Raw genomic sequence first — 23,897 nt, forward strand, 5'->3', positions numbered from 1 at the left:
TATATATATCTCTGAGAAGGTTGCAAGTATCCTGGTCGATCCACATTTTCACACACATTTTCTATTAGTCCAATAAACCTGAATTCAATACTTAAAAAAATATTACTGTGTCTGAAACTGAAACTGCAATAGCTGTTGCAAACACCCAAATATTTATTAATAAAAATAATTAAGATTAATAGGGGTGCCCAAACTTTTTTGAAATCACTGTATTTCCGATTGCTCATTTGGAATAACCCTTCCATTATTTAATAAATGGTTCCCCCCAAAATTTGTCTTAGTTTGGCAAATCTATGTTCTTGTTAAAATTTTAGAGAATCTCACCTGGACATGGACTTAGCTTGCAGATAATGACTGTTTCCGGCTTATCTCCCTCGCATTCTGTCAAGGTACTGTCGCTGGCCTTGCAGGCCACCTGCCTTTCCTGAATCCCTTCGCCGCATGTCACTGAGCACTGCCAAACAAAAGTCGAAAACGAAAAGAATAAGCAGACAGTTGGGTTTATTCTAAAATTAAGGTAATTCAATGTATTATCAATTTTTTTTAAATATATGATCTCAGTAAAAAGTTAAAGTCAACATTGCTTTCCTCTTTTTTTTTTTCCACATTTCAGACTTCAAAGATCGAGATATAAAACTGTAATTTTATGTGAAGAATCAACAAAAATGGGACACAATCATGAAGTAAAACACCATTTATTGGATATTTCAAACTTTAAAAAAATGGCCAAATGTCCATAGGACAACAATCGGTCGTATACTGTACAAATCTGGCTTTTTTTTTTTTTATGGAAGAAAGACATTACTAAAAGATATCCATAAAAACTCATGTTCAAAGTTTGCCACAAGCCACCTGGGAGACACGGGAAACATGTGGAAGAAGGGGCTCTAGTCAGATGAAACCAAAATCAAACTTTTTGGCATCAATTAAAAAAAATTGTGTTTGGCACAAAAGCAACACAGCTCATCACCTTGGACACACCATCCCCACTATCAGACATGGTGGTGGCAGCATTATGGTTTGGGCCTGCTTTTCTTCAGCAGGGACAGGGAAGATGGAGCCAAATACAGGAACATTCTGGAGACCTGAGACTTGTATGGAGATTAATCTTCCAACAAGACAATGATCCAAAACATAAAACATAATCTACAATGGAATGGCCAAGTCAAAGTCCAGACCTAAATCCAGTCGAGTATCTGTGGGAAGAACTGAAGCCTGCTGTTCACAAACGCTCTCTATCCAACTTCACTGAGCTCCAGCTTTTTTTGCAAGAAACAATGGGCGAAAATTGCAGTCTTTCAAAGTGCAAAACCATTAGAGACAGAGCCCAATGACTTGAAGCCCTAACCACTGTTAACCCAAGGTGGCTGAATAATATTGCACACTCAATTTTTCATTTTTTTTATTTCTGAAAAAGTTTAAAATATCCAATAAATTTCGTTCCACTTCATGATTGGATCAAACTTTTCGTTGATTCTTCACAAAGAAATAAAATTTTATACCTTTATGTTTGAGGCCTGAAATGTGGCAAAAGGTCAAAAAGGTCAAGGGGGCTGAATACCTTCACATGACAGTAAAAATGCAAATACACCAAATAAGGAAGGAATTTTACAAGATAGGAAAAAAAAGCCCAACGATTTTTATCCAATCTCTTTTGTATCCAAATGGTTTTATCTCTTTTTAGAACATTTATTTAAAAGTGACCACATTTTTAATATTCTTTTACCTCAGACCACGCCCCAGTCCTCCACTGAGAGGGGCATGCGGTGTAGTTACACACTCTCCTTATCTCTGGCCGATTGCCTGTGCAGTGTTTACTGTGGACAGTCCGGCTGGTGCCATTGTTGAGTGGCTGCATGCACTGCACCACTCTGGTCTGGTAGCCGACCTTCCCGCAGGTCTTACTGCATGGGCTCCAGTCTTCCATTATCCACCTATCAAAAAAACAGATTGTTTTAAAAAAGGGTTTCATTTCACATTTTGAAAATTTATATAAATTCCCACTGCATGTTTGTGATGTCACCGACATTCACTTACGTGGGCTGGTTGCACTCTTGAACATTGCAGCGTTTGCGAATAGGTTTGGGCTTTTTGCTGGTTTCACAAAAGTTTCTATGGACTAAACGACCATCACTCTTCCTCCTGCATCCATATTTTGTGTACTGTATACCTATAAATAAGTAAGAGGAAGTAAAAGCTTAAAGAAGTGTAAAAGGTCCAGAAATCTGAGAACATATTACATTAGAACCACCCCCTAATGAACGGCTGTAGAAGGCCTCTATAGATGTGTGTCTACCTTGTGCGAGCTTTTTCTTTAGGATTTTTTTTTGTGCTTGCATGTCTTTGCATCACGTTTGTTGCGGGTCCTTTCGCCAGTTGCTACATGTTTGCACCTGGTAGCCAGCTTAGAATTAAGCTTTAAATCTAAATCAGTCATTTGAAAACAAAATGACTCAAGTTCAAAGTAGCATTTTCTTCTAACATAAGCTCTTACCCATATAACCTGCTTGGTTCATTCATAGCTCTACTCTGTGTTTAATACAAAAATATACCATATCAGTGTTCCTTAAATCAGAATAGGCAGCAAATGCAACTGAATTCTGATCTCATCTCATTTTGATTGGGATAATCATAACCTGTGTTCTGAGATTCTCTGTTTTTAAAATAAGAAGCTGCTTTAAACCAGTGCAATTTGCAACTGGTTGATCTGTTCCACATACACAAACTTACCACCGCCACAAGGTTTGGAGCACTGAGACCAGCTTTTCAGTGCCCACTCGTACGTATCCAGCTCAGAAAGAAGCACATTGTTGTTGGTGATCAATGGCAACAGGTCCTCATGTATTATGTACTTATAAGTCAAACTAATTTTGACATCTTCTTCCAGTGGAATGACCTGCAACAAAATAAGCTAGGTTATTGATAAACCATTAAAGCAGATAAAATTTTAAAGTAATTTTTAGTTACTCACCAGAACTACAATGCCTTCATGCAGAGGACCAGTTGTTTTTAATGTCTCCCTCTCTCCATCAATGGAGTATTCCCACTGTAAACCATTTTCGATGAAGGTCTTTGATTCAGCATCTTCGCTTTTTTCATTTAATATGAAGTGCCCGGTAACTTGATTCTTTACAGCTAAGTATTGAAGGGAAAAGGTCATTTAATTAAAATGCAAAGAGAAGAAAAATATCCCTGCCAAGTGACTTTATTTTAATATCTTTTATATTTTCTCAAAGGGGGAAGCCTCACTGCATGTATTCTCACATTACAACTATTGTGATGATCCGACGCTAATTCCTTCAAGTTAAGTACCATCTGCCCCTCTCAATAGCCTCTAAAAGCAAGGAAGACAATGTAGAGACAGAGAAGACTCTAGTAAATCCCTCTCAAATCAATATGTTATTAATCAGGGTCTTAAGTAACATAAATTATCCAACCTGAAAGAACATAAGTTTTTAAAAGTGGATTATATGTTTTTTTTTTTGCAGACTGAATATAGATAGCACTCAAATTTTAATATTCAGAAATCAGTATGAATGAAAAGATGCAGTGATTAACTCTAATTAGTTTATTCACTAGCATATTCATCTACCTGACCTGCTCCATAATTTCATTTGACATCTATATGACATTAGCTGTGAATTTAACTATTTGACCAAACATAAACTTTATACAGTAGCTCTAGGCTGAAAATTGGATCTGCGATGGAAAGACAGGGTTGTAATAAGTTGTGTGTTGAATAATAAAACAAAGTATTAAAAAAAGTTTTTGTCTTGTAGCTGAAAAGTTGCAGGTTTGATTTCAGATTCCTCCTCTGTCACATGTTGACGTGCCCTTGAGACCAAAAGTTTGCCTGCCTATTTGGATATCAGCATAACGATGTATAGTATTAAGCCCTTAGAGGTGCATAGTCACGTTATTTGAGATTTTAAATGCATACACCATTCGCTCTATCTGGTTAATTACAAAAGCTGTTTTTTTTCCTGAAAGATTACGGCTTACAATTGAGTTATTTTTGAGTTTTACGCTTTGTTTTCTGTATTTACACAAAACATCATTGGTATGAAAGGGCTTATTTGCACAGGGGTAAACAAGGAATGAATGCAGCAAAGTCAGTTAGCACCTCTGAGCAGTGTGAGAAAAAATAAAGAAAAATCCAATATCCTGTGTGATAAAATATTTGATTCCAAAAGGGATAACATTCAAACAGCGCTCAGAATGCAATGTAAAATAACATTTTCTAAAAATGCTGAAATATTCCAATTATTCTGCTGGTTGGATGGATGTGTTAGTAAATGTCCTTTTTAATACTACCGTAATACTACTTGTAACAATGCTATTCTTAATGCTATTCTACAGTCTTAATACTAACAAATATTATAAATATATACTGTAGAGTGATTGGTTCCTAACTTGATGTTGTGTTCCTGTTTGTATTTGTTAGTAACAGAATAGTTCTGCTTGGTTTTAGTATTTTTTTTACAGAAGTATAACATGACTACACTTTTAACCAATGGGCCTGGTACCTGTCAGAGGGAGTTTTGCCCACTTTTCATCTTTTGTTAAACTTGGTCAGACATTTCTGGTTTCAGAAATCCCTCAAAGAAGCCTTAAGCTCCTAAAACAAGTTGTTAATATGTTTTCACAATTAACTTATTCTTACAACACTTAAAACAGAAGATACAATTCAAGGCTCTATTAAAAACATTCTGGAAAAATGCTTCATGACATAGATATGTTGTTGCTTTTCCCCTCATTGCTGGTATCCTTGGAAACTAGAGTGATACCTTTCCAACAATCTATTGTACTGTATGTCTTTTTTAGATGTTGTTAGGCATCACAATTTCAATCTGTAATGAAGATTACAAAAGCTGTAGTCATTTTTATAACCTCTGTGCTTTATGCACAGTTTGCTGTTCAGATTGCTTCGAACACGGCTCTGTCATAGGCAGGAGTCCCCCAGTGTTAAAATCAGCACTTTGACCAGATCTCCTTTTATAAATGTAAAGGTTCCGTTAAATCATGTAAAAAGTGACAGCTCGGCCTGTCACGATGACCTGCTAAAGCCCTTGTGGATCAAATATGCTTTCGTTGATTTTGTTCTAATTGGCTGTAATTATAGTAAAGCTGTAAATAAATAGCTTCCAATGTCTGTCCTGGGTTTTCATAATGGTTTTCACTGTTAATTAAAAAAAAGACTTCAGGGAAGGCAAGAAAAGGCTCCTGTGAAGGTCCACTAAGGGAAAAAGTTTTTCTATGCTGTGGCTGAGCTCAAGATGACCTTTGCTGAGAGCAAGTAAGGTATGGTTTATAGTTTCAGAAGAAAAAACAAAATTTTGAGTTTTTTAATGAATGGACGAAATGATCAGTATATACAATCCAGGTGTGTCCAGATGACCTTAATTTCTCCCTACAACAACATTGAAACAGTTTAAAGAGTCATCTACTAAGCAATGATTTAAAAATACAGAAAACTCCAGGTCAGTATAAAGCTTAATACATTTTTTTCTGCTTTTTTCTTTAGGTAAAATATTAGCAGAATGATGTAACATAAAAATACCTGACTTTGGATGATGAGATCAGATCTATGATTAAATCATTTAATATTAAGTTTCTGTGTTATCTGTCCCACAAGAGGTTCATACTAGAAAAACTAGAACAAGAAGAAATAAAAAAATCATAAAAACAATTAACGGACGTAATGCTTTTTTTTTTCTGATTCCTATTTTTACTAGCAAAACATACTGTACAGTTCAACCAAATGCTTTTAATGTAAAAATTGCCAAATTTTGAAGTGAAGACCCTCTTGAGCGATTTAGTCTCAGAATAAATGTAGCTGTTCAGTGTAGGCCTTAGGAATTTGTAAGACAGAATTAGACAAACAGCATAATACAGAAAACAAGAAAAATTTAGTCACTTCAAGGGTAAAAGTTTAAAGAAGCCTTCAGATATAAAACAATATACCATGCTTTGTCCATATCACAGAGGTCTAAAAAATGGAAATAATGTGGCACAACTGCAAATCAGTCAAGGCATGGGGCCTGATTTTCAAAAAAAACAAAAACAAAAGAAGGAACACTAAGGTTCATAAGAAAAAAATAATGTTTTAATGCAGGTGCAATAATTTGGGGCATTGTAGGTGATCTTTGAAGATGCGGTTTCACCCCATTTAAATGTGCAAATTGCGTGTACTACTGGCAGTGAGAGAGAGGGGCTGTAAAAGTAAAGATGGAGTTTTAAAGATTGTAATAGTGATAATAATTGCTTAAAAAAAGAAAGACAAATTATAATAAAGATAAATATGATTTACAGAGCAAACAGCTGGATTTGCCTCCCCACTTCCTCTCAACAGCCACTTTATACAAAGATATTGCAAACAATGGACGACCGATAATAATCTAATAAAAACATAACTGTGCGGACTATAGATGTTTTAATTTTCTTTTTTATTCAATATTTTCATTTTGCATAATCTAGACCAACATTATTACCAATTTTTAAAGCAGAATAAAAGTTACGATATATAAAGTACTCACCAATTATGTGAGGGGAGGTATTGTTTTCTTCAATAATTATGTGTCGGGCTCCCATTGGGATGTCAAACATTTTAAGCATTCCTTAAAATGACAAACAAAACAGGTCAGGCAAGAGAAGCAAACTGTTTGGGCTTATTGCTGCAATAATTGGTTGTAACTTTAGGTTTACCATTCTTTTTAGGGGTCTTAGTGAGTGTCAGCTTCACAGTACGACAGTGAGAGTTATCCCCCTCACAAACTCCACATTTATCCTCTTCTTTGTATGAGCCGACCTCTTTGTCGCAGCCTACATGCTGCAAAGCAAGAGATCCAGACGGACAATCAAATCAGCAACTTTTAGACACACCAAGATTATGTCAATATTATGATTATGAAAATTATGTCATGTGTGATTCTTTCTCTTATTTGGCTTTCATGGTGCCTTTTTAATGTGACGATTTTCAGGGAAAAAAGCAGAGATAACATAAAATGTAGCCTAAACAAAACATTGAGCCTTTTCATACAAAGATTAAAACCTCAAACGTTATGTTCAAGGTGAAAACCCGAATAAAATACAAATATTGTCTACTCACTGAAGGAGAGCTAAATCACAGTCCAGACTGTTTGCAGTTTACATTAAGATATGTGATGAACCACAGAATGAGAACATTAATCGAAAGGACATGAACAACGGTTGAGGCAATTTGTGAACAAATACCAGTTCATACACACATACAAATAAACCTGACTATCTTTACGGGGCCTCTCCATTGATTTCTGTTATTTTCTAACCTATTTTTACAACCTAAACATGACCTCTAGGCTAAACCTAACCATTAGGGGTTGATAACTAACCATACCTAAACTCAACTCTGACCATCATCCTAAACATGACCCCTCACCCTAACAGCACTTCCCCTCATGGCGTCCAGCATCAGGTCCCAGAAGGAGCAGTTAGCCCCATCAAAAAAGTGCTATTTTTCCAGGGCCCCTCAACGTATCAAACCCAGACACACTTCTTACTTATTACTTCTTCATGTGGTATCATAATTAAGGTAAATACAAAAACCCGACATGAAAATTACAAATGAACACCCACTCATGTTGTAATTTCTACTGAAAAGCTGGGAAAATTCTATCATACCCGAGTTGCCAAGATGAGGTCACCTATGACTATTTAAACATGGCGAAGCAGGAAGGAAGCAGGAAGTGACTGGTGAATACTGCATAATTAAGCGTTTTTCCCTGTTGTGTTTGTAGCCTCCACAATGCTATGAAAATTATTGTTTTAAAATTGTATCACCATTTAAATTTGTGTCGTTTGAGAAATGGCCGTCATTGTTTGTTTTACAAGCAGTAAGGATCATCTTTACCAGAGCACCTGAAGGCAGCATTATTCCACATTCAACTCTATTAACTTATATCTGAACATCCCTTCTAAACTTGCTATTTCAGGACTTTTTCAACATTTCACTCAATTTAAACGGATAAGAATTTCTCAATTTAAACGGATAAGAATTTCATCAGGTCATTTAAGGAATGGGAAGATGCAGAAACCTCAAGATAAAAATTCTTCTGCTACAAAAGCTACAGCGCCTCTTACTCAGAGACAATCATAACCATAATGAATCTAAAAGTGGAGATTCAGGGGGACAACAAAAAAAAAATTTGGATAAACTGTACCTGGAAATTAAAAGCAAGCCATATTAAGTGAGGCAAGAAATCAATGGTAAGTTGAGAACAAAAATTAATCCATCTGGGCAAAGCTAGACCAAGTGTTACATTTAAATACTCCAAACTTATTAAGAACATAGTGTTCTAGAGCCCCCTAAATTGAATGATTATTATTTTGCAGCATATTTGAGAAATGTAGTTTTTTGGCGCTCCCTGGATGTTGGAGCAGAAATGGAAATACATTTTTACTAAAAAGTGTTTAACTGCCTTGTGTATGTTTAAGGACCCTTTACATAATTTGAAAAACTGAATACTGAATTTATTTAAAAACAAAGATCTGTTTAGATATATACAATTAAGTCAATTTTAAGATAAAGAAAGTGGTCTTGCCCCAAGATTGATTTGATCAAAGTATTTTCTGATGTTTATAAATGTCTACTCAACAGAACGGTCTCTAATATTACAAAAACTAAATGACAACACTGTAAGCAGGAGATGGAGGTCAAAATGCCAGACACTCTGCTTTATAATGTGCAGCACACAAAAACTATCAATAAGCTTAAAAGCTAGATGGAATTTACTGTAGGTGGAAAACCCATATCAGACTTTATCACCTAATATTTGTTCAAAAATATCAGGGGCAGAATCAGCAATGTTGGAGAAGGTGCATTCATTCAAACACTTCTTACACCCATATTTTTTTACTTTTCTCCTAGCCTAGCCTAAGATTTTTCTACCGGCTCTTCTACCCATAGCGGTGATTCAGAAGAAGGACAAATACAAATTTAATATTCCTGTTATTGCAACAAACGATGCTACAATGAGAATCAGGCTTATATAAGATCCTCTTCAGGCTTATCAATGGCTTGACCTTATAGAGGAGATACACATAAATGGAAGACGAACCATTTTTCTTGGACTTATAGAACATAAAATGTTGGTCTAAAGGGTATGGATACAAACAAGGAGAAACTTGAAAACATATTCTTTAAAATGTCACTGTTCTTTGAACAATTGTACCTTACCAGTGCTCCAATCAGTTTGTTTTGTTACTTAAAGGTATAGTGCAGGATTTTTGCGAATTTTTTCCTCTCCACTTAAAAAAAAAAAAAAATGCAAAAGCACAACCCTATACCCGCTATTAAACACGTGCGAGAGCATGCACAAGCCCATTTCTCCCTGTGTACGTTATGCTTAAAAGTTGCTGTTTGCATCACTACAAGCTTACTTTCCTCATTTTTCCACTATGTCAGACTCACCAAGGTAACTGTTACACCTAAGACTCACCAGACACTCTCCTCGAGCACAGACGCTGAAGGGGTCTGTGTAACTGCACCTCGTCCCATCGTGCATCACCTGGTTCATAAACACCACCTCTCCGGTGTCTTTCGACTTACAGCTCAGTTCACATTTACGGGCCTCTGGAAACACAGCAACAAACAGTCGTACAGACCATAGTTTATCAAATTACTTAACTAAATTCTACTTAACTAAATTCTTTTGTAAGAGGGCTTTATCTCCAAACTTCAGAATACATTTAAAGGCTTACCATCCGGGTGCTCGTAAGGCAGCCAGGTGTGCTTTTTGTTGTTGTGGTATTTGTTGCTCCGCTGGATGCATTGCTGAGCACGGAAATCTTCATAAGGGCCAGCGCACTCCTCCGTGTTGCACATCTGGTAGTCAAAAGCAGAGCCCGAGCAGTCCCGACCACCGTAGGCAGGCCTGACTCACGACATCAACAAAAGCGACATAACATTACTCAACAAGGTCTAATAGCAGCTGTATTTAGAGTAATTCTATTTCTAATCTATTTTTATTTTATTAAATTTGACTTGACTTATTTTTAGTAGTTGAAACAAAGATATGACTTAAAACCCCAAATATTTCTTATTAACTAGCAATATCAGAACACACATATTTCAATTTGAATTTGCTTTAATGTTACTGAGTATCCATAAGAGAGGGCAGAGCACTGTAGTCCTAATTAAGAGAAGCACTAGAATGAGTACTCATACAAAAGTGAAATTACGGTGCAAATAAACTACTCCTAAAAGTATAGATTTGTCAAAAATGACTCAAGTATGCAAAGCTGAATGAATGTAACGACAGTAGCTACTACCCACCTCTGGTCTATAGTGAAGCAAACAGTTTAAAATATCATCATCCAGGAACCCCATCCTCTGGAGTAACTTTAAATAAAATTTGAAAAACCTTTGATTTCTATGTTAAAACCTGTTCCTAGTACAGTTTTTGTTCTTCTTGCATCTCTTAAATTACTTTGCAGTTTTTCTTTGAGAATACCCAGTCTAAAGGCAAAAAAATAATAATAATTTGGGACTTTCAGACTGTGCATGTTTTCTGTTTTCCCTATTTAACAGTCCATTTCCTCATCATATACATCATATATACTCCCCATTCGTTCTATCCTCATCTCATTACCTCAACCTACTGCTTCTATAAGCTATTTAGAAGGGGAAAGAAAAAAAAGCAATAAAAACAAGTAACCAAATATAATGTTCCTCTTTTAAGAAAAACCTTCCCACCACCATTCTGCATGGGCATATTGGTTTGCTTATTTATTTATTTATTTTTTGTGTTGCTTCTTGCAGCTCTTTCAGGAAGTCAGGATTTGTGACATGCTCAATTGATAGTTGACTTTCACGTCTGCTCCTGGCATTATTATCACTCATTCTTCCCACCTGTGCAGCTCCTCCCTTCTCATCAGTGCTCATGCTTACCACCTGCTCCCCTCTCTATTTAACCAGACCTCAAATCAGTTACTGTTGCCAGATTATTTGGAGAAGATGGAGTAGCTAGTAGATGTCTTTTGTTCTTTCGATGCCTGATTCTAGCCTTGCTTTTGCTTTTTTTCCCACAACCAAGTTCCTTTTATTCCCCTTTGACTTCAAGACGGTGAATCTGTCTCTGAGTATCTGGTTGTACTGTACTTCTGGCCCAATCTGCTCTTGTGAGCAGTGCCCTCTCCATTAAAGTGGTACAAGCCAGCAGTGGCATCACCATTAAATCAAGTATTATTAAGAGTGTTGCTGCAAAACCAAAGCTCAGTTTCCTGGTTGCCACAGATTCTGACAAGAGGTTCCTGTCTCCACTGCTGACTGGGTTCCTGGTTCACTCTGACTTTAATAAATTTGCTAACCTTTAGTTTGATGTGGTATTATATAAATTTTGTTTATGTTTTGGAAGTTTTGGATCCTTCTAGCTAATCCATAGTTATCAAGTGTCTTTTAAGAAATAACAAGATAAGCTATCAAAACTTTGCATATGGTGACTTGAAAAAATTTACTGCATGGATGATGTGCCAAAATTATCTTCATGTGAATCAAAACACAGCTTCAGTTAATTCAGCTAGAAACAACCAATCAGGCTTAAAAACTAATTTTCTGTTTATCTTTAGTAGAATTGATAACCTCAATGGTGTCTTCACAAGTCTGCCTAAAAAATGATCAGAGAGCTGCAGTTGATCCAGAATACAGCTACCCTCACTAAAACTAAGAAAGTGGAGCCCACCACCCCAGTGCTAAAATTTTTACACTGGCTCCACATATCTAAGAGAATAGACTTTAAAATACTTCTGTTGGTCTATAAATCATTGAATGGCTTAGCACCAGATTACATTACAGACTTGCTGTCAGTGTATCAACCACCCAGACCTCTCAGCTCTTCTGAATCAAATCTGCTTTGCATACAAAGAACCAGAACCATAAAAGTTGAAGCAGCTTTTAGTTCTTATGCTGCACTAATCTGGAACAAACTCCAAAAGATGAAAAAGCAGAAAGCTTTATCAAATTGAAAGAAAAAAAAAGTTTGGATTGGGCTATGACAGGGTTTTCTAAATATCCACCCAAGCGGGGGTCGCGAGGGTGCCTATCTCCAGCTGTCTACGGGCGTAAGGCGGGGTACACCCTCGACAGGTCGCTAGTCTATCTCCAGTCTATTGAAATGTTTTTAGTTTAATTTTGTGGACCAAATTTCTTCATTTCATTATCAACCATTTATTATAATTTAAGAATTATTTTTGCAATGTACTTTTCTCTGTGTTTTCATATTATGTACAGTACTTTGAATCATCTTACTATTGAAACCTCAGATATACATAAACCTGCATTGCCGTAAACCTCTCTTTATTCTATCTGCTCAGTCAATTAAGCTGAACATCCATGTCTTTGGGATTTGCAGTCATGCCACACTCATAATAATCCTTATCAGATAATGATAAATCGTTGCTACTACCTGAGACTTGCACACTACTTAGATTTTTGTCCATCACATAAAATCTCAATGAAATGTTCAACTTTACAAAATATAAAATACAAGATTATACTTTTGAAGCCTTGTGACTTCACTATGTGATCAGAACAGCTCTACTCAGCTCTGCCATCATAGTTTTACAGTTTTACAGTCTTTGATGAGCATTAGGTTCACTTAGGAGGCCATAACTTTGACTTGGATCAGACTCATCACTGCTTCAGGACTCACGGAGGGTTGTTGCACTGTCTGCTGCGAGAGCGAACACCACCTCCACATGTCCTGGAACACGATCCAAACTTTGACCATGAGCCCCAGTTTCCGTCATGTCCCTGCGGTTCTTGACTGGACCTCCAGATGCAATGACCCTTGAAGCACCACTGAACAAAACAGTAACATGAAAGAGATTCCTTAACATCAGAAGGGTTAAAATATGGGTCACAATATTCAGAAATATCATAATAGACGGTCGGTTTACCCAAAGGTTTTCTATCATTATGAATCAGATATTTTTTAAAAAGGTTATGCTTTAGTTATATTTCCTACCTTTCCAGGTGCACACTCTGTCCCATCTACAGGAGGACCTTTTTTCGTTTTACAGAAATACTGGTTGTCTGGGTGGCTGCACCACAGCTGCTTACAAGGATCGTAGGTTCGAAACTAAGTAATAAAAAACCTTATTTTAGAATATATACCAACATCAGTTTTTTCTCTGAACATTCTAAAATTATGAATTTCACTGCATTTTTAAACAATAATATACTCTCTAATGCATGTCCAGATTTTTTAAATGTGGACATGCATGACTTGCTCAGAAAAAACAAGTAGTTGTCATCAGTCAATACAATAAATCTCTTCAAATATGCAAGACTTACAGCTGTGCACATTTTGTAACCGGCACCAAAATCGAAACGGCACTGCTCATCCATTGAATAATTAATTCCAGGAAGCTCAGGGAGCTTGGGCCACTTGTGTTCAAAGGGATCATCCAAAAGACAGTCATAGGAGCTGTGGAAAAGAGTGAAATAAATCACACTTAAATATTATATATCATAAGAGATATTGGGAAAACTGCTCTAAATTCTTACGGAACCAGAAGAATACTATATAAAGTGGTGTGGGAGAAGCAAAACACACTGAATATATCTGTTGAGCTCCTGTTTGCTGCAGCGTGACCAGTGATAACGATGGAAAGCTGCTTGGACAAGTGGAGCCATGATGCTGCCCATACTGGTTTCGTCAGCACAACGATTCCCTTGGCCATCATGCTCCATACCTAGCCTATGAAAAAAAAAAAAAAAAGATAAACATTTAAAGTAAAGTTTTATCTTTCTGATGTTTCAAATGGAAATATGATAAAAAAAAGAAAAAAAGATTGCTTTAATTCATTGTGTGCGAGGGAATAAGACTCAAGATAGCAGTTCAGTAAATAACATATTTGGCAATTTTAATGCTAATTAAGATTCTGCTTATATTTTGTTCTCAGTCATGTAGTGAACGCATCAAATAAGGGGAAATTTTACTCTGGTCAGATGTTACCAACATTTTACATTTTATATAAAAGAATATATCAATAAAATTGCCCTGAATGCTATCCCTGTTGAGAAAGAAATTGTTGCGGTACCATCATGCAGTGGGGATTATTTTCTTTGGCAGCGATGAGGAAAAGTGACAGAATTGATGGGAAGATGGTTGGAGCTAAACATATAATAATGTTTGAGAGAAAAACTTTTACAAGTTTACAAAATACTTTAGTACAGCAAATAAATATTAAGATTTGAAATAAGAAAAGATTCATAAAACATGTACCCTTTGCGTTCCACTTCACAAATATTAACTACTTTGTTATGGCCTATCACAGAATATACCAAATATTACAGAGGAGTTTGAGGTCGTAATTTAGAAAGTTTAAGAATCAATAGTTTTTAAAGGAGAAAGTATAGAAAGCCCAATGGTTAGGGGGATTTCTCATTGTGGCTAAAAGGTGTTGAACAATCAATATCTTTGCAGAGTACATACAGTTGGTTTCAACACTGTAATCTCAGCTGTAGAGCTAAAGAAAACTGAAATCCTTAAAGTTAGACTAAACATTTTGCACCCTTGGCTGACTGAGTTTTTCTATTATAAATAGTTTATTAAGTCATAAGGACGGAGGCAGTAGGGCAGAAACAAAGTTGTTTGCGAGCACAGTTGGCAAAAAAGAGTTTATGAGAGTTTAGAGTCCAACAGATATGTATTCAATGAGTCTTTGTAAGGTTTAAACACTGCAGTCTCACTGTACACACAGATTAGTAACTGTGCCCTTAAGCTAGTGGTTCAAAAAGTATGGCATATTATGTGCGGCCATAATATAACAGTCTGCAGCTCCTCTTTGTGCTGCGTCCTGTCTCTAACTCTTTTCTGGTATGCATTAAAGAACCATTCCTCATTACTTCCACCTCTGTATACCAGCTTTTATTCCTGTTTTAACACTAGCTGACACTCTTTGTCCATCGCCAGTATGGCCATCAGATATAAAGTGTAGGAGGGGGTTAAACCCAGGTATCTTCTCTTAATTTCCTCATTGAGACAAGTCAGACTTCTAACCTTTACTTAATCATACTTAGTTACTTTAACACAATTTTTAGGACATAAGACAATTGTGTTAAAGTGTCTAAATATAATTAAGTAAATGCCAAAAGCGGTGCATTATTTTTTTCAGTGCATTATATACAGTAGAGTAAGAGGTTACAAGATCATCTGCATACAATAATTGCTTAATCACAGCGCTGTATCACGCATCTATATTTGGTTTTCCAGCTTTTATAACTACTTTAATAAATCCTCGATATAGACATGATGAGGAATAGAGAAAAAAATCTATCAAATAAACATACGGTAATACTTTCTTCCTGAATAAATATAGGACTGTAAGCTCATACAAAAGAAACTGAATCTGCGTGTTTCTTTTTTCTGAGAGGCATAATTGCCATACCATATTCATTCAACCAGCGTCACTTCTCTGTGATCCTGTTGATAAAGCCAAAAGATTACCTCTGCATGCGAGATAGAGGTTGTATGGTGAAAAGGCTTCATGTCTTTCACATTGCTTGCATGCATGATGACACAGGAACATCAAGTTTTTCATTCAACTGACTGGAACAAGCTTGGACTGACTACATCAAAGAGTAACCATGACAATAGCTTGCAAGAGACTTGTTTTATTCAGAGATTAGAGCTGGAACTATAAAGCTGATCAAACCCATAAGAAACTATCATGCTAATATAAAGTAGGTTCAATCACTCAAAAAAGTTTACTTCACTCATCAGTTGTGAAAAATATAATTGTTTTTAAAATGATACTCTTCATTTCATCTGCACTTGAGACTAAAATTAAGTCTTTGAGATTAACACCTGCTGGAAGTTTTCCAAAATTGACTCTGGAAGCAATCATTTCAAACAAGCACCAGATTATACAGATGTCTTTCTGTGACAGAAGGGAGAAAAACAACACCTTCAGAAATTGCTCTCTGCTGGAATCGAAGCAAACAAAGTGCATTTGAACAGAGAATTATTTTCAGATAAAATCTTTCCCTCCTTCCTTTTAGGCTGAGAACAAATAAGTCACTGATGATGATTATTATTACAGACCATGGACCTTAGTTTAAAAACGTCAGCAGAGAAAAATAAACTGAAATAGCACTCAGCGACATAAGAAACTCGCTTGAACTGATCACAAGCCTAAGCATTCAAAATCTTTCAAGATAAATTAATTTAATAATTATATCTCGATAAATTAAAAAGAATAAATTATTTGTATAATTTCACTGACAAATTAAAATCATATATGACTTATTATTTCCATCCATCCTCTACTGCTTGTACGTCAGGGTCACAGGTGGCTGGTACAGTTTGGGAGAAAGGTGGGGTATGACCTGGACAGGTCTATAGTTCATCGCAGAGCAATCATATATTGAGATATTTCAATAATTACTTCGGTTCATTCTAAATATCAACTGATTTTAGTTCTAAAGGACATAAAAAAGTTTCTGGCTGATTGTTTCATCATCGGCATAAAGGCAATAATTTATGTAAAAGCAGACCTAACCAAGAATTGCAAAAGAACAGTGCATAGTACAGTCAGCAGGTAGTATTTGTTGCTTAAAAATCCTTTTTTAAATGAAACAAAAATTTTGTAAGCACCGAGTTTTGCAACTTTATTAGCTATAAGCTATAAACATTGCAATTGGTAGAAATAATTATTTGAAATATTAAAATAATTTTTAGCTTCACCTTTACAATGACAAAGTTACTTTTTGATGAAACTGGATGCACTCGTTTATTTGACTTAATATTGTCAACAAATATTAAAAATCACTTGGTAACAATAAGTGCAATAACAGGTTTTAAAAAGCTTGACGAATGGGTGGGCGATGGAATCAAAAGAAGTATTTGGGTGGCTGTTCATCTGAAGGCCAGAGACCTTTAATTGGCAATAGGCACAGAACACAGTCTGCTTCTGTCAAAGGCTAATGGGATGAAACGTTGTTGACCTTGTCCTTTTTCTTCTTTTGTGCAATATGACAGACAATCAACTGTGTTCGGCTGGCTCTGGATTCTCGTGCCAGTAGGAGGCCTGGGTTCACAAATGTTACAGCACTTCATTATACTTCAGTCAAAATAAAAAGGAGAAAGAAGACTGCAAATAGGCAGAGGTTTTGCACAACTTTTAGAATTGAATTCAACTTTATTTTCATTACACTGTCACAAGTAGGCTACAAAGCAACAAAATTCAATCTCTGCATTTAACCCATCCCCTTGGGAAGCAGTGGGCTGCCATTCTGCGGCGCCCCGGGAGCAGTGTGGGGTTAAGGCTGAATTATACTTCGAAACCAGGTCGTCTGCCAAGGTGTCGCAGTGAGCGCATAGATGTCCCCGCCCCCTCGGCAGACACCTCTCCCAAATTGTAGGTGACTGCAGGCAGGAGGCCTCTGATTGGTCAAATCTACATCTGCTCTACTCATGCGTATTTCCTGTTTGGTACCCTACCGGCTTGTTTTGTTTGTATGACCGCCATTGCAGAAAACAACTCGTGAAGCTGGACCAGCTAGAAGAGCGAGGTGCACGAGACCCTTTTTCCACCTTGATTACCGCTCTTTTTCATCCTCATGTCCCTCCGTTGTCATGCAAACTTACCCCCACTTCCTCACCACCTCGGCCTTATCGAGACACAGCTAATTCATGATTGTCCCTCTTGCGTTGTTGCGTGGAATTACATACTGCAGACCACTCTTCAATATTGGGCATAAATCAAAAATGTCTGCTTTATACCTGCGACAAGCTCACTGCGACACACTGCTGTGGGAGTATAACCAGCTCTTTAAGGGTCTTGCTCAAGGACCTAGAGTGGCAGTCTTTGGGAGTGGGGTTTGAACTCAGAACCTCTGGATTTCAATGTTTTAACCAATAGGCTACCACTTCTTTATCATTACAAAAAATGGAGGAGACAAACCCTATGTAAAACATAAGTTAGCTCCTAATAAATAGGGTATCATATACAGTAAAGAACACTGTAGAGCAGTGATTCCCAACTGGGGGTACTAGTACCCCTAGTGGTCCGCGAGTGCATTGCAAGGGGTACATGAAAATATTTTATTTCTAAGGTAATGAAATAAAATAGGCCGGGGATCTGTTTTGTTTTGTGAGGAACCAATTGAAAAATGAAACAGGCTCAAACATATAAGAAAAAGTGAGTTTCTCTTATATGTTTGAGTTCACCTTCAGCTGTGACACACCTCAAAACCAAGCAGAGGAACAGGCTGGATGTAGAGAACAGCCTGGGATCCGCTGTTTTTCACACTGAGCTATTGGAGTTCATCAAAGAAGCTCAGGTGTCTTGATGAAAACAAAATAAATCTAATAAAGTCAGTCTGACTAAAATTGTTGTTTTGTATTTTGTTCACAATTCATCAAGAGCAAATGTGATTATAAAGGAGTTACTAAGAGGAGCTCCAGCTTTATAAACACAGGTTTATAAAATAATTTTATTTTGTATTTATTTAGATTCCTTACTAACTTCCAGGCAACATATACATGTTGTTTTATATTTGACATGGAAAGCATAAAATACCTAAGAATGAAATGCTCAAATTAAAAGATTAAGTTGAATAGCTTATATTTTGTAATCAGTTATTGCACGTTCCACTTTTGGACAATCATCAATACTTTTGACTGAGTATTGGTGGTATTGGTAAAACACTAGTAAAAACTAAGTCTTTTATCTTAGTTAGTTTAGTCCTGTGGGAATAAATCATAAAAATAATTATCAGGGGAACCCATAGCAATCACCATACAGTATAAAGAAATAACAAAAGAATCGTCTTTTATTTCCACTGGGATAAAATAAATCCCATTACTCTTAGCAGCTTATCAAAAAGGGAAAGGAAGAACACGCCATTCAACTCAGATGTAATTATACAATTAAAAAAATGTAAAAGAACAGAAAGTTTGACTATCGAGTCTGGACATGGATGAAATGTTGATTATTAGACTATACTAAAAAAGCAGGTCTTAGAAACTATCATAGCTCTTTCTTAAAATAATGCAGATAGTAGCGACTTATAGTGACCAAGCCAACTTGGCAACTATTACAAACCAGATTCTAGAGAGGAGGAAAGAAAAGCCTCGTCCATCCCATCATAAGAAACATAAAAATGGAATTTCCTTAACACCACGACTCAATATGCTAAAACTATCACATGTGGATTTTAAAGTTTCCCAAATACATTCATGACCAACCTTTATTAAACATAATTTAAGTTTTACATTGTTTTACATCAAATGTTTTATTTTTGAACTTACTTTGGATTTTCCCTAAATTAAATAAAATTTTCGAAGGCTCTAATATGTACATACACCTCAACTAATATTTACATACATGTCCCTTGAAATGGCACTAGTACAATTCTGAAAACAGATTGGACCACTCTCTTTTTATCAGAAAGGGTAAAGTCTCTTTGCATTGACCTTTATTTTACCATAATAAGGCAGAACTAGCCCCATATTCCTAGACCTTTTACCTTATTAAACACTTTTGAATATTGTTTTCTAATATTCTAATAAGTGAAACTGAAGAATTTTGATGTTTTCCTAAATTCCAAATAGTTGATGGAATGTACTGTACTGTAGTAGCATAACTGGCATCAGAAACCCACAGAATAATGCAATCACCACCATGCTTGATCTTGACTCACATTTTGGCAAACAAATCTGCTTTTGCCTCAACGGATGAAAAACATTTTCTTTTTTGGCTTCGGATAAATCATCTTGGAAGCTATAGATTTTCCTCATGCTTAAAGCTCATTTCTAAGCATGCACTTTTTATTGTATGTAGGCATCTCCTCAGTCCCTCTTTGTGTATTACTCAATTCACCGTGGACATACAGTGGTGTTTGATCATCTTCCAGCTTCTTATAGACTTGAGCTTTAACGGACCTTAGGTTATTAAAACTCATAACCAATTTCCTTTCATGTGAGGCTGACAGTTTGGGTCAGACAGTTGAAACTATAATAAAATAAAAACTGGCTTTACAGCGCCTCCTGGATGTCTATGAAAAGTACCTGATTATATGCATGCAGTTTGAATCTCTACAGCTTACAGAAAATGCATAATGATTTCACACTAATCATTTCTAAAATAAATTACCTACATTTAAAGGAGCTAAATTCCTGCTCATCGCATGCTTATTAGCAAAATAATGTTTTTATATTAAAGACTTTTTCAGTGACCTTTAAAATCTGCCCCCTAATGGTTATGTTTTGACTTTCATCTGACTATAACTGGTTTACTTCTTATTAAATGTTTAAGCCTTTACTTCTTTACTGGAAAGACACCCTCTTCTCCTTCCTTCTAACTAAACTAAACCTCTCTAACACACAGCCCCAAAAACAACATGTCTTTTCTGAAATTAGAGAAGATTAGATATTTAGTAAAGGTCAACTATGATAAATTCTACAGTGTTTAAAGCCCTTTTCCAACACACTTTCATTCGCTTTGGTCTTTGTCCTCCTACTAATGGACCCCCACTCTTTATTATTTTCTTTTCTTTTTAATCCTTTTTCCCTCCTTTCTCTATATTTGTATTTTTTCAAAGGTAAAAAGCTGCAGAATGTTAATTTTGTTTTCTTTTTGCTCTTTTGCAAATTTATTCTTTTTATGATACTGATGTAAAATTTATTTTAGTAATTAATTTCCATTCTTTTTTCTTTTCTTGTTCCTTTTTTCTGTGAAAAAGTAAAAAGCTGCAAGATTTGAAGTGCATATATCATGTCTGTTCTTTTTCACATTTATTCATTCAGTAATACTAATGTGATATACCTTACTGTACATCTCATTATATGACATTAGAATGACTTGTCAAATATTGTGCTTGCTTAAAATAAATATTAAGCACAAAGTCACAGACAGCCATAAAAACTATTTTAAAACTTAGAGAGATTCTAAAGCCTTTCTTTATAAGACTTTTACTTACACATGACCTGTTTCATGAGCAACCACGAAGGCAGAGGAGAAGCCGTCTTCATGATTCAAGGTGCAGCTCCTAAGCGGGTGACACATGCCAGTAACTGGAGCATAACCTAGGCAAGAGAAGAGATCATACAGCCCCAAAAATCAAGAAAAGTTGAAGAATTTACACTATATATTATATAGCATTTTTTCAGTACAGTCCACACAAGCTATTTAACAAAAAGTTCACACCAGATGTCAGTAAGAACCCAGCATTCAGGGAAATCATAATAACACCAAAAATGATGTCATGAATAATAAAGTTAAATGAAACTGGAGATATCTATTGAACATCTTTACTGAAATAATACCTTGTAGAAAAGCCTTTGTTTCTTTAGGATATCTCATTAACTCTGAAGACAATATTTGATTAACATCCATTACAAAGGGGTGATTTTAACCCTCCTTTTTCACACAAACATTCCTCAGATCTTATAAAGATCTGGGGATCTTTTTAATGCAGTCTTGAGCTTAGGTCTTACCAAGATTTTTTTAATTAAATTTATACGAGGTGATTTACTAATTAATGTTTTTCTTGGCTGTGAGTTTGCAATAAAAATCCCCGTTTGTTTTATCCTTACAAAGAATGTCTCCTCACACATCATTTTCTCAATTATTTAACGTCTGCCAGTACCACATGTGGAAAGACAACTGTATTGATATTTCCTAGTGGTGTGCAGAGCCATTCCTCCACCATACCTGCTGTGCAATAAACTGGTAATGAGAAACCTATTTATAGACCAACTTAAGCCAGTCGATATGAGCTTATACTGACTGCTTGAAAATGTGTACAGATAACACTTTTTTTCTTGCCTTTAAATGCTGTTTAAACTTCCTTAAATCATATTTTCTATATTTACCTTGTGTTAAATCAATTTATTACACAAAACCTTCCTTTATTTTGCTTGCATTGGGTTTTTACTTGGTTTGCTGACAGCATGTAGTGTGAATTTTACATCAGTAGTGGAAATATTTTCACTGAAAAAATGTTGAAATGTTCATTATATATGTATTTTCCTCTCCGCATTTACATTAGATACCCTAGCAAACTGTACAAAATGAATAATTATGGACTCGCCGTGACAGCAGGTCTTCAAACCAAATCTGCAGTTAATTTAGACTTTAAATATACCATAACAATGATTGCTTAGATCCTTAAAAAATCAATTTCTTCCGTTACTAATGTTCCAATTGGGCAGAATATTGTATTCAGAAAGTAGCAATCTCAAGTATTCAAGGTAAACCACTTCTAATGATTTTCTGAAGGATAAAAGTAACTGAGTGGTTTGTTTTTGTAATGAGGTGTGAGTGGTTTCATTTTACTCTGATTTAGTAACTACTTGACAGGAAACCTCTTGAGCCTCTGACTGGCAAAAGGCATGAAAAAAAAGCAACACTAATGGCCTTACATGTGAAATGAAAACAGCATGAGCAGCTTGCATCATGGTAATGATGAGCAAACACAAGCCCAATACATCTGTGACGCAGCATTTCTCCAAGATACATAAAGCTACATCCAGCTGTCATGACAGTATAATTTCAACATGGCAACAAACTTTGAGGCAAAGCACAAACAAAAAACATAACTCGATCAAGAGGTGTGCAGCGATTCAGCTTTAAGCATTTGGCATGGTCCAGAAGCAGGCTCTTTTGAGCCTTTTTTTTGGCAGCTTTCAGAGAAATGCTCATGCTAGCTGACCTCCAGAAGACTTTTTTTTTTTGGCATGCAGGTAAAAAGCAGAAAATGCAGCAGGCAAACAGCTGGTGATAAAAGCTCTTGTGTTATTTGGTTGGTGATGAATAAGAAACGTTGGCAGCAAGTTATTACAGTTGTAGTGTAATGGGATTTTATTATTCATGATATGACTGCTCTATATGCTATTTCATATTTCCAATTCATACTGCTGATGACTATAGTAATAAATGACAGTACAAGAGCTTATTAATGTTGCAGGTGAAAGAAATGACACGTGAAAGCAGATATAGCATGACTCTTTATCTCAAAGGCAGATAAAGGGAAATGCTGAAACATTGCAATGAAGAGAGCAGCTCTATATTTGCACGCTGAAGCACAAACATGCAGCAGCAGTAACATTTTTTTCCTGATGGAACAAAGTGAAGCAATATTCCTTATAAACTCAGGTATCATATAACATGCCTTGAACATGTAAAAATTATGTTTGTATGATTTTATTTTTTTTCACATTACAGCCAAAAACCTCTGTTTTACTGTGATTTATGTTTTCCAACCAAGCCTGAGATTGTAATTAAGTCTGACCTGTAACCTGGTCTTTCTAGTACAAGAACATGCCATTATCTAAACCTGTGATTGATGTTTTTCTACATGGTTTTGCATAAGAGAAAAAATAGCTATACCTTTGCATTCTGCAGATGTCTCCTAATGGCTCATTTATTAGATTGGTATTTTGCACTGATTGAACACCTGTAATATGAGGGGAATCCAGCCCTTAAGGACTACATTTGGTGTGTTTTTAGCGTCATCAGCTGCTAAAAGGTAAACCTCTGGCTGCATCTGAAATTATTAAATGAATAAGAACTCTTTAGCCACAGCATTCCACTGCTGGCAGAAAGAGGGAGATACTGTAGGGAAAGGGGACTGTATGCTTCATATCATACTTTCTTTAGCTTTGGGACCTCGAAACATTCCTATCTGGTACTTAGTATAGGGTGGCCATTTTTATAGCACCAAAAAGGAGGACATTGTGTGGCATATCAATAAATTACTAAGGTGTACATAAGAATCGGGTAAAGTCACATTTATAGCACAATTAGTCACATTTATAGCACAATTCTTAGTAGTTTAAAGAGGATGCTTGTGTAGCTGAATAGAACAAAATATTAAAGAAATGTAAAAAAGAATTGGTTCCCAGCATTTG

The 23,897-nt window shown here is 35.9% G+C and overlaps 1 protein-coding gene across 2 annotated transcripts in view; it reads right to left on the bottom strand.

Annotated features, from left to right (window-relative positions):
• LOC107100848 (A disintegrin and metalloproteinase with thrombospondin motifs 14-like) overlaps window positions 1-23,897 on the bottom strand; it is a 76,703-nt gene that overhangs the window by 7,222 nt on the left and 45,584 nt on the right. For both annotated transcript variants that reach the window (XM_015399508.1, XM_015399507.1), the window contains exons 7-20: window positions 20,966-21,071; window positions 13,593-13,736; window positions 13,331-13,463; window positions 13,002-13,115; window positions 12,687-12,835; window positions 9,739-9,911; window positions 9,477-9,610; window positions 6,706-6,829; window positions 6,537-6,617; window positions 2,972-3,135; window positions 2,731-2,896; window positions 2,038-2,170; window positions 1,727-1,934; window positions 325-454 (exon numbers count right to left, since the gene is read on the bottom strand). In XM_015399508.1, coding sequence (XP_015254994.1) covers window positions 325-454; window positions 1,727-1,934; window positions 2,038-2,170; window positions 2,731-2,896; window positions 2,972-3,135; window positions 6,537-6,617; window positions 6,706-6,829; window positions 9,477-9,610; window positions 9,739-9,911; window positions 12,687-12,835; window positions 13,002-13,115; window positions 13,331-13,463; window positions 13,593-13,736; window positions 20,966-21,071 — 1,959 coding nt within the window. The remainder of the gene's footprint in view (window positions 1-324; window positions 455-1,726; window positions 1,935-2,037; window positions 2,171-2,730; window positions 2,897-2,971; window positions 3,136-6,536; window positions 6,618-6,705; window positions 6,830-9,476; window positions 9,611-9,738; window positions 9,912-12,686; window positions 12,836-13,001; window positions 13,116-13,330; window positions 13,464-13,592; window positions 13,737-20,965; window positions 21,072-23,897) is intronic.

Source organism: Cyprinodon variegatus, unplaced genomic scaffold (genome assembly GCF_000732505.1).
Source record: "Cyprinodon variegatus isolate N-32 unplaced genomic scaffold, C_variegatus-1.0 Scaffold1019, whole genome shotgun sequence".
NCBI classification, from domain to species: domain Eukaryota; kingdom Metazoa; phylum Chordata; class Actinopteri; order Cyprinodontiformes; family Cyprinodontidae; genus Cyprinodon; species Cyprinodon variegatus.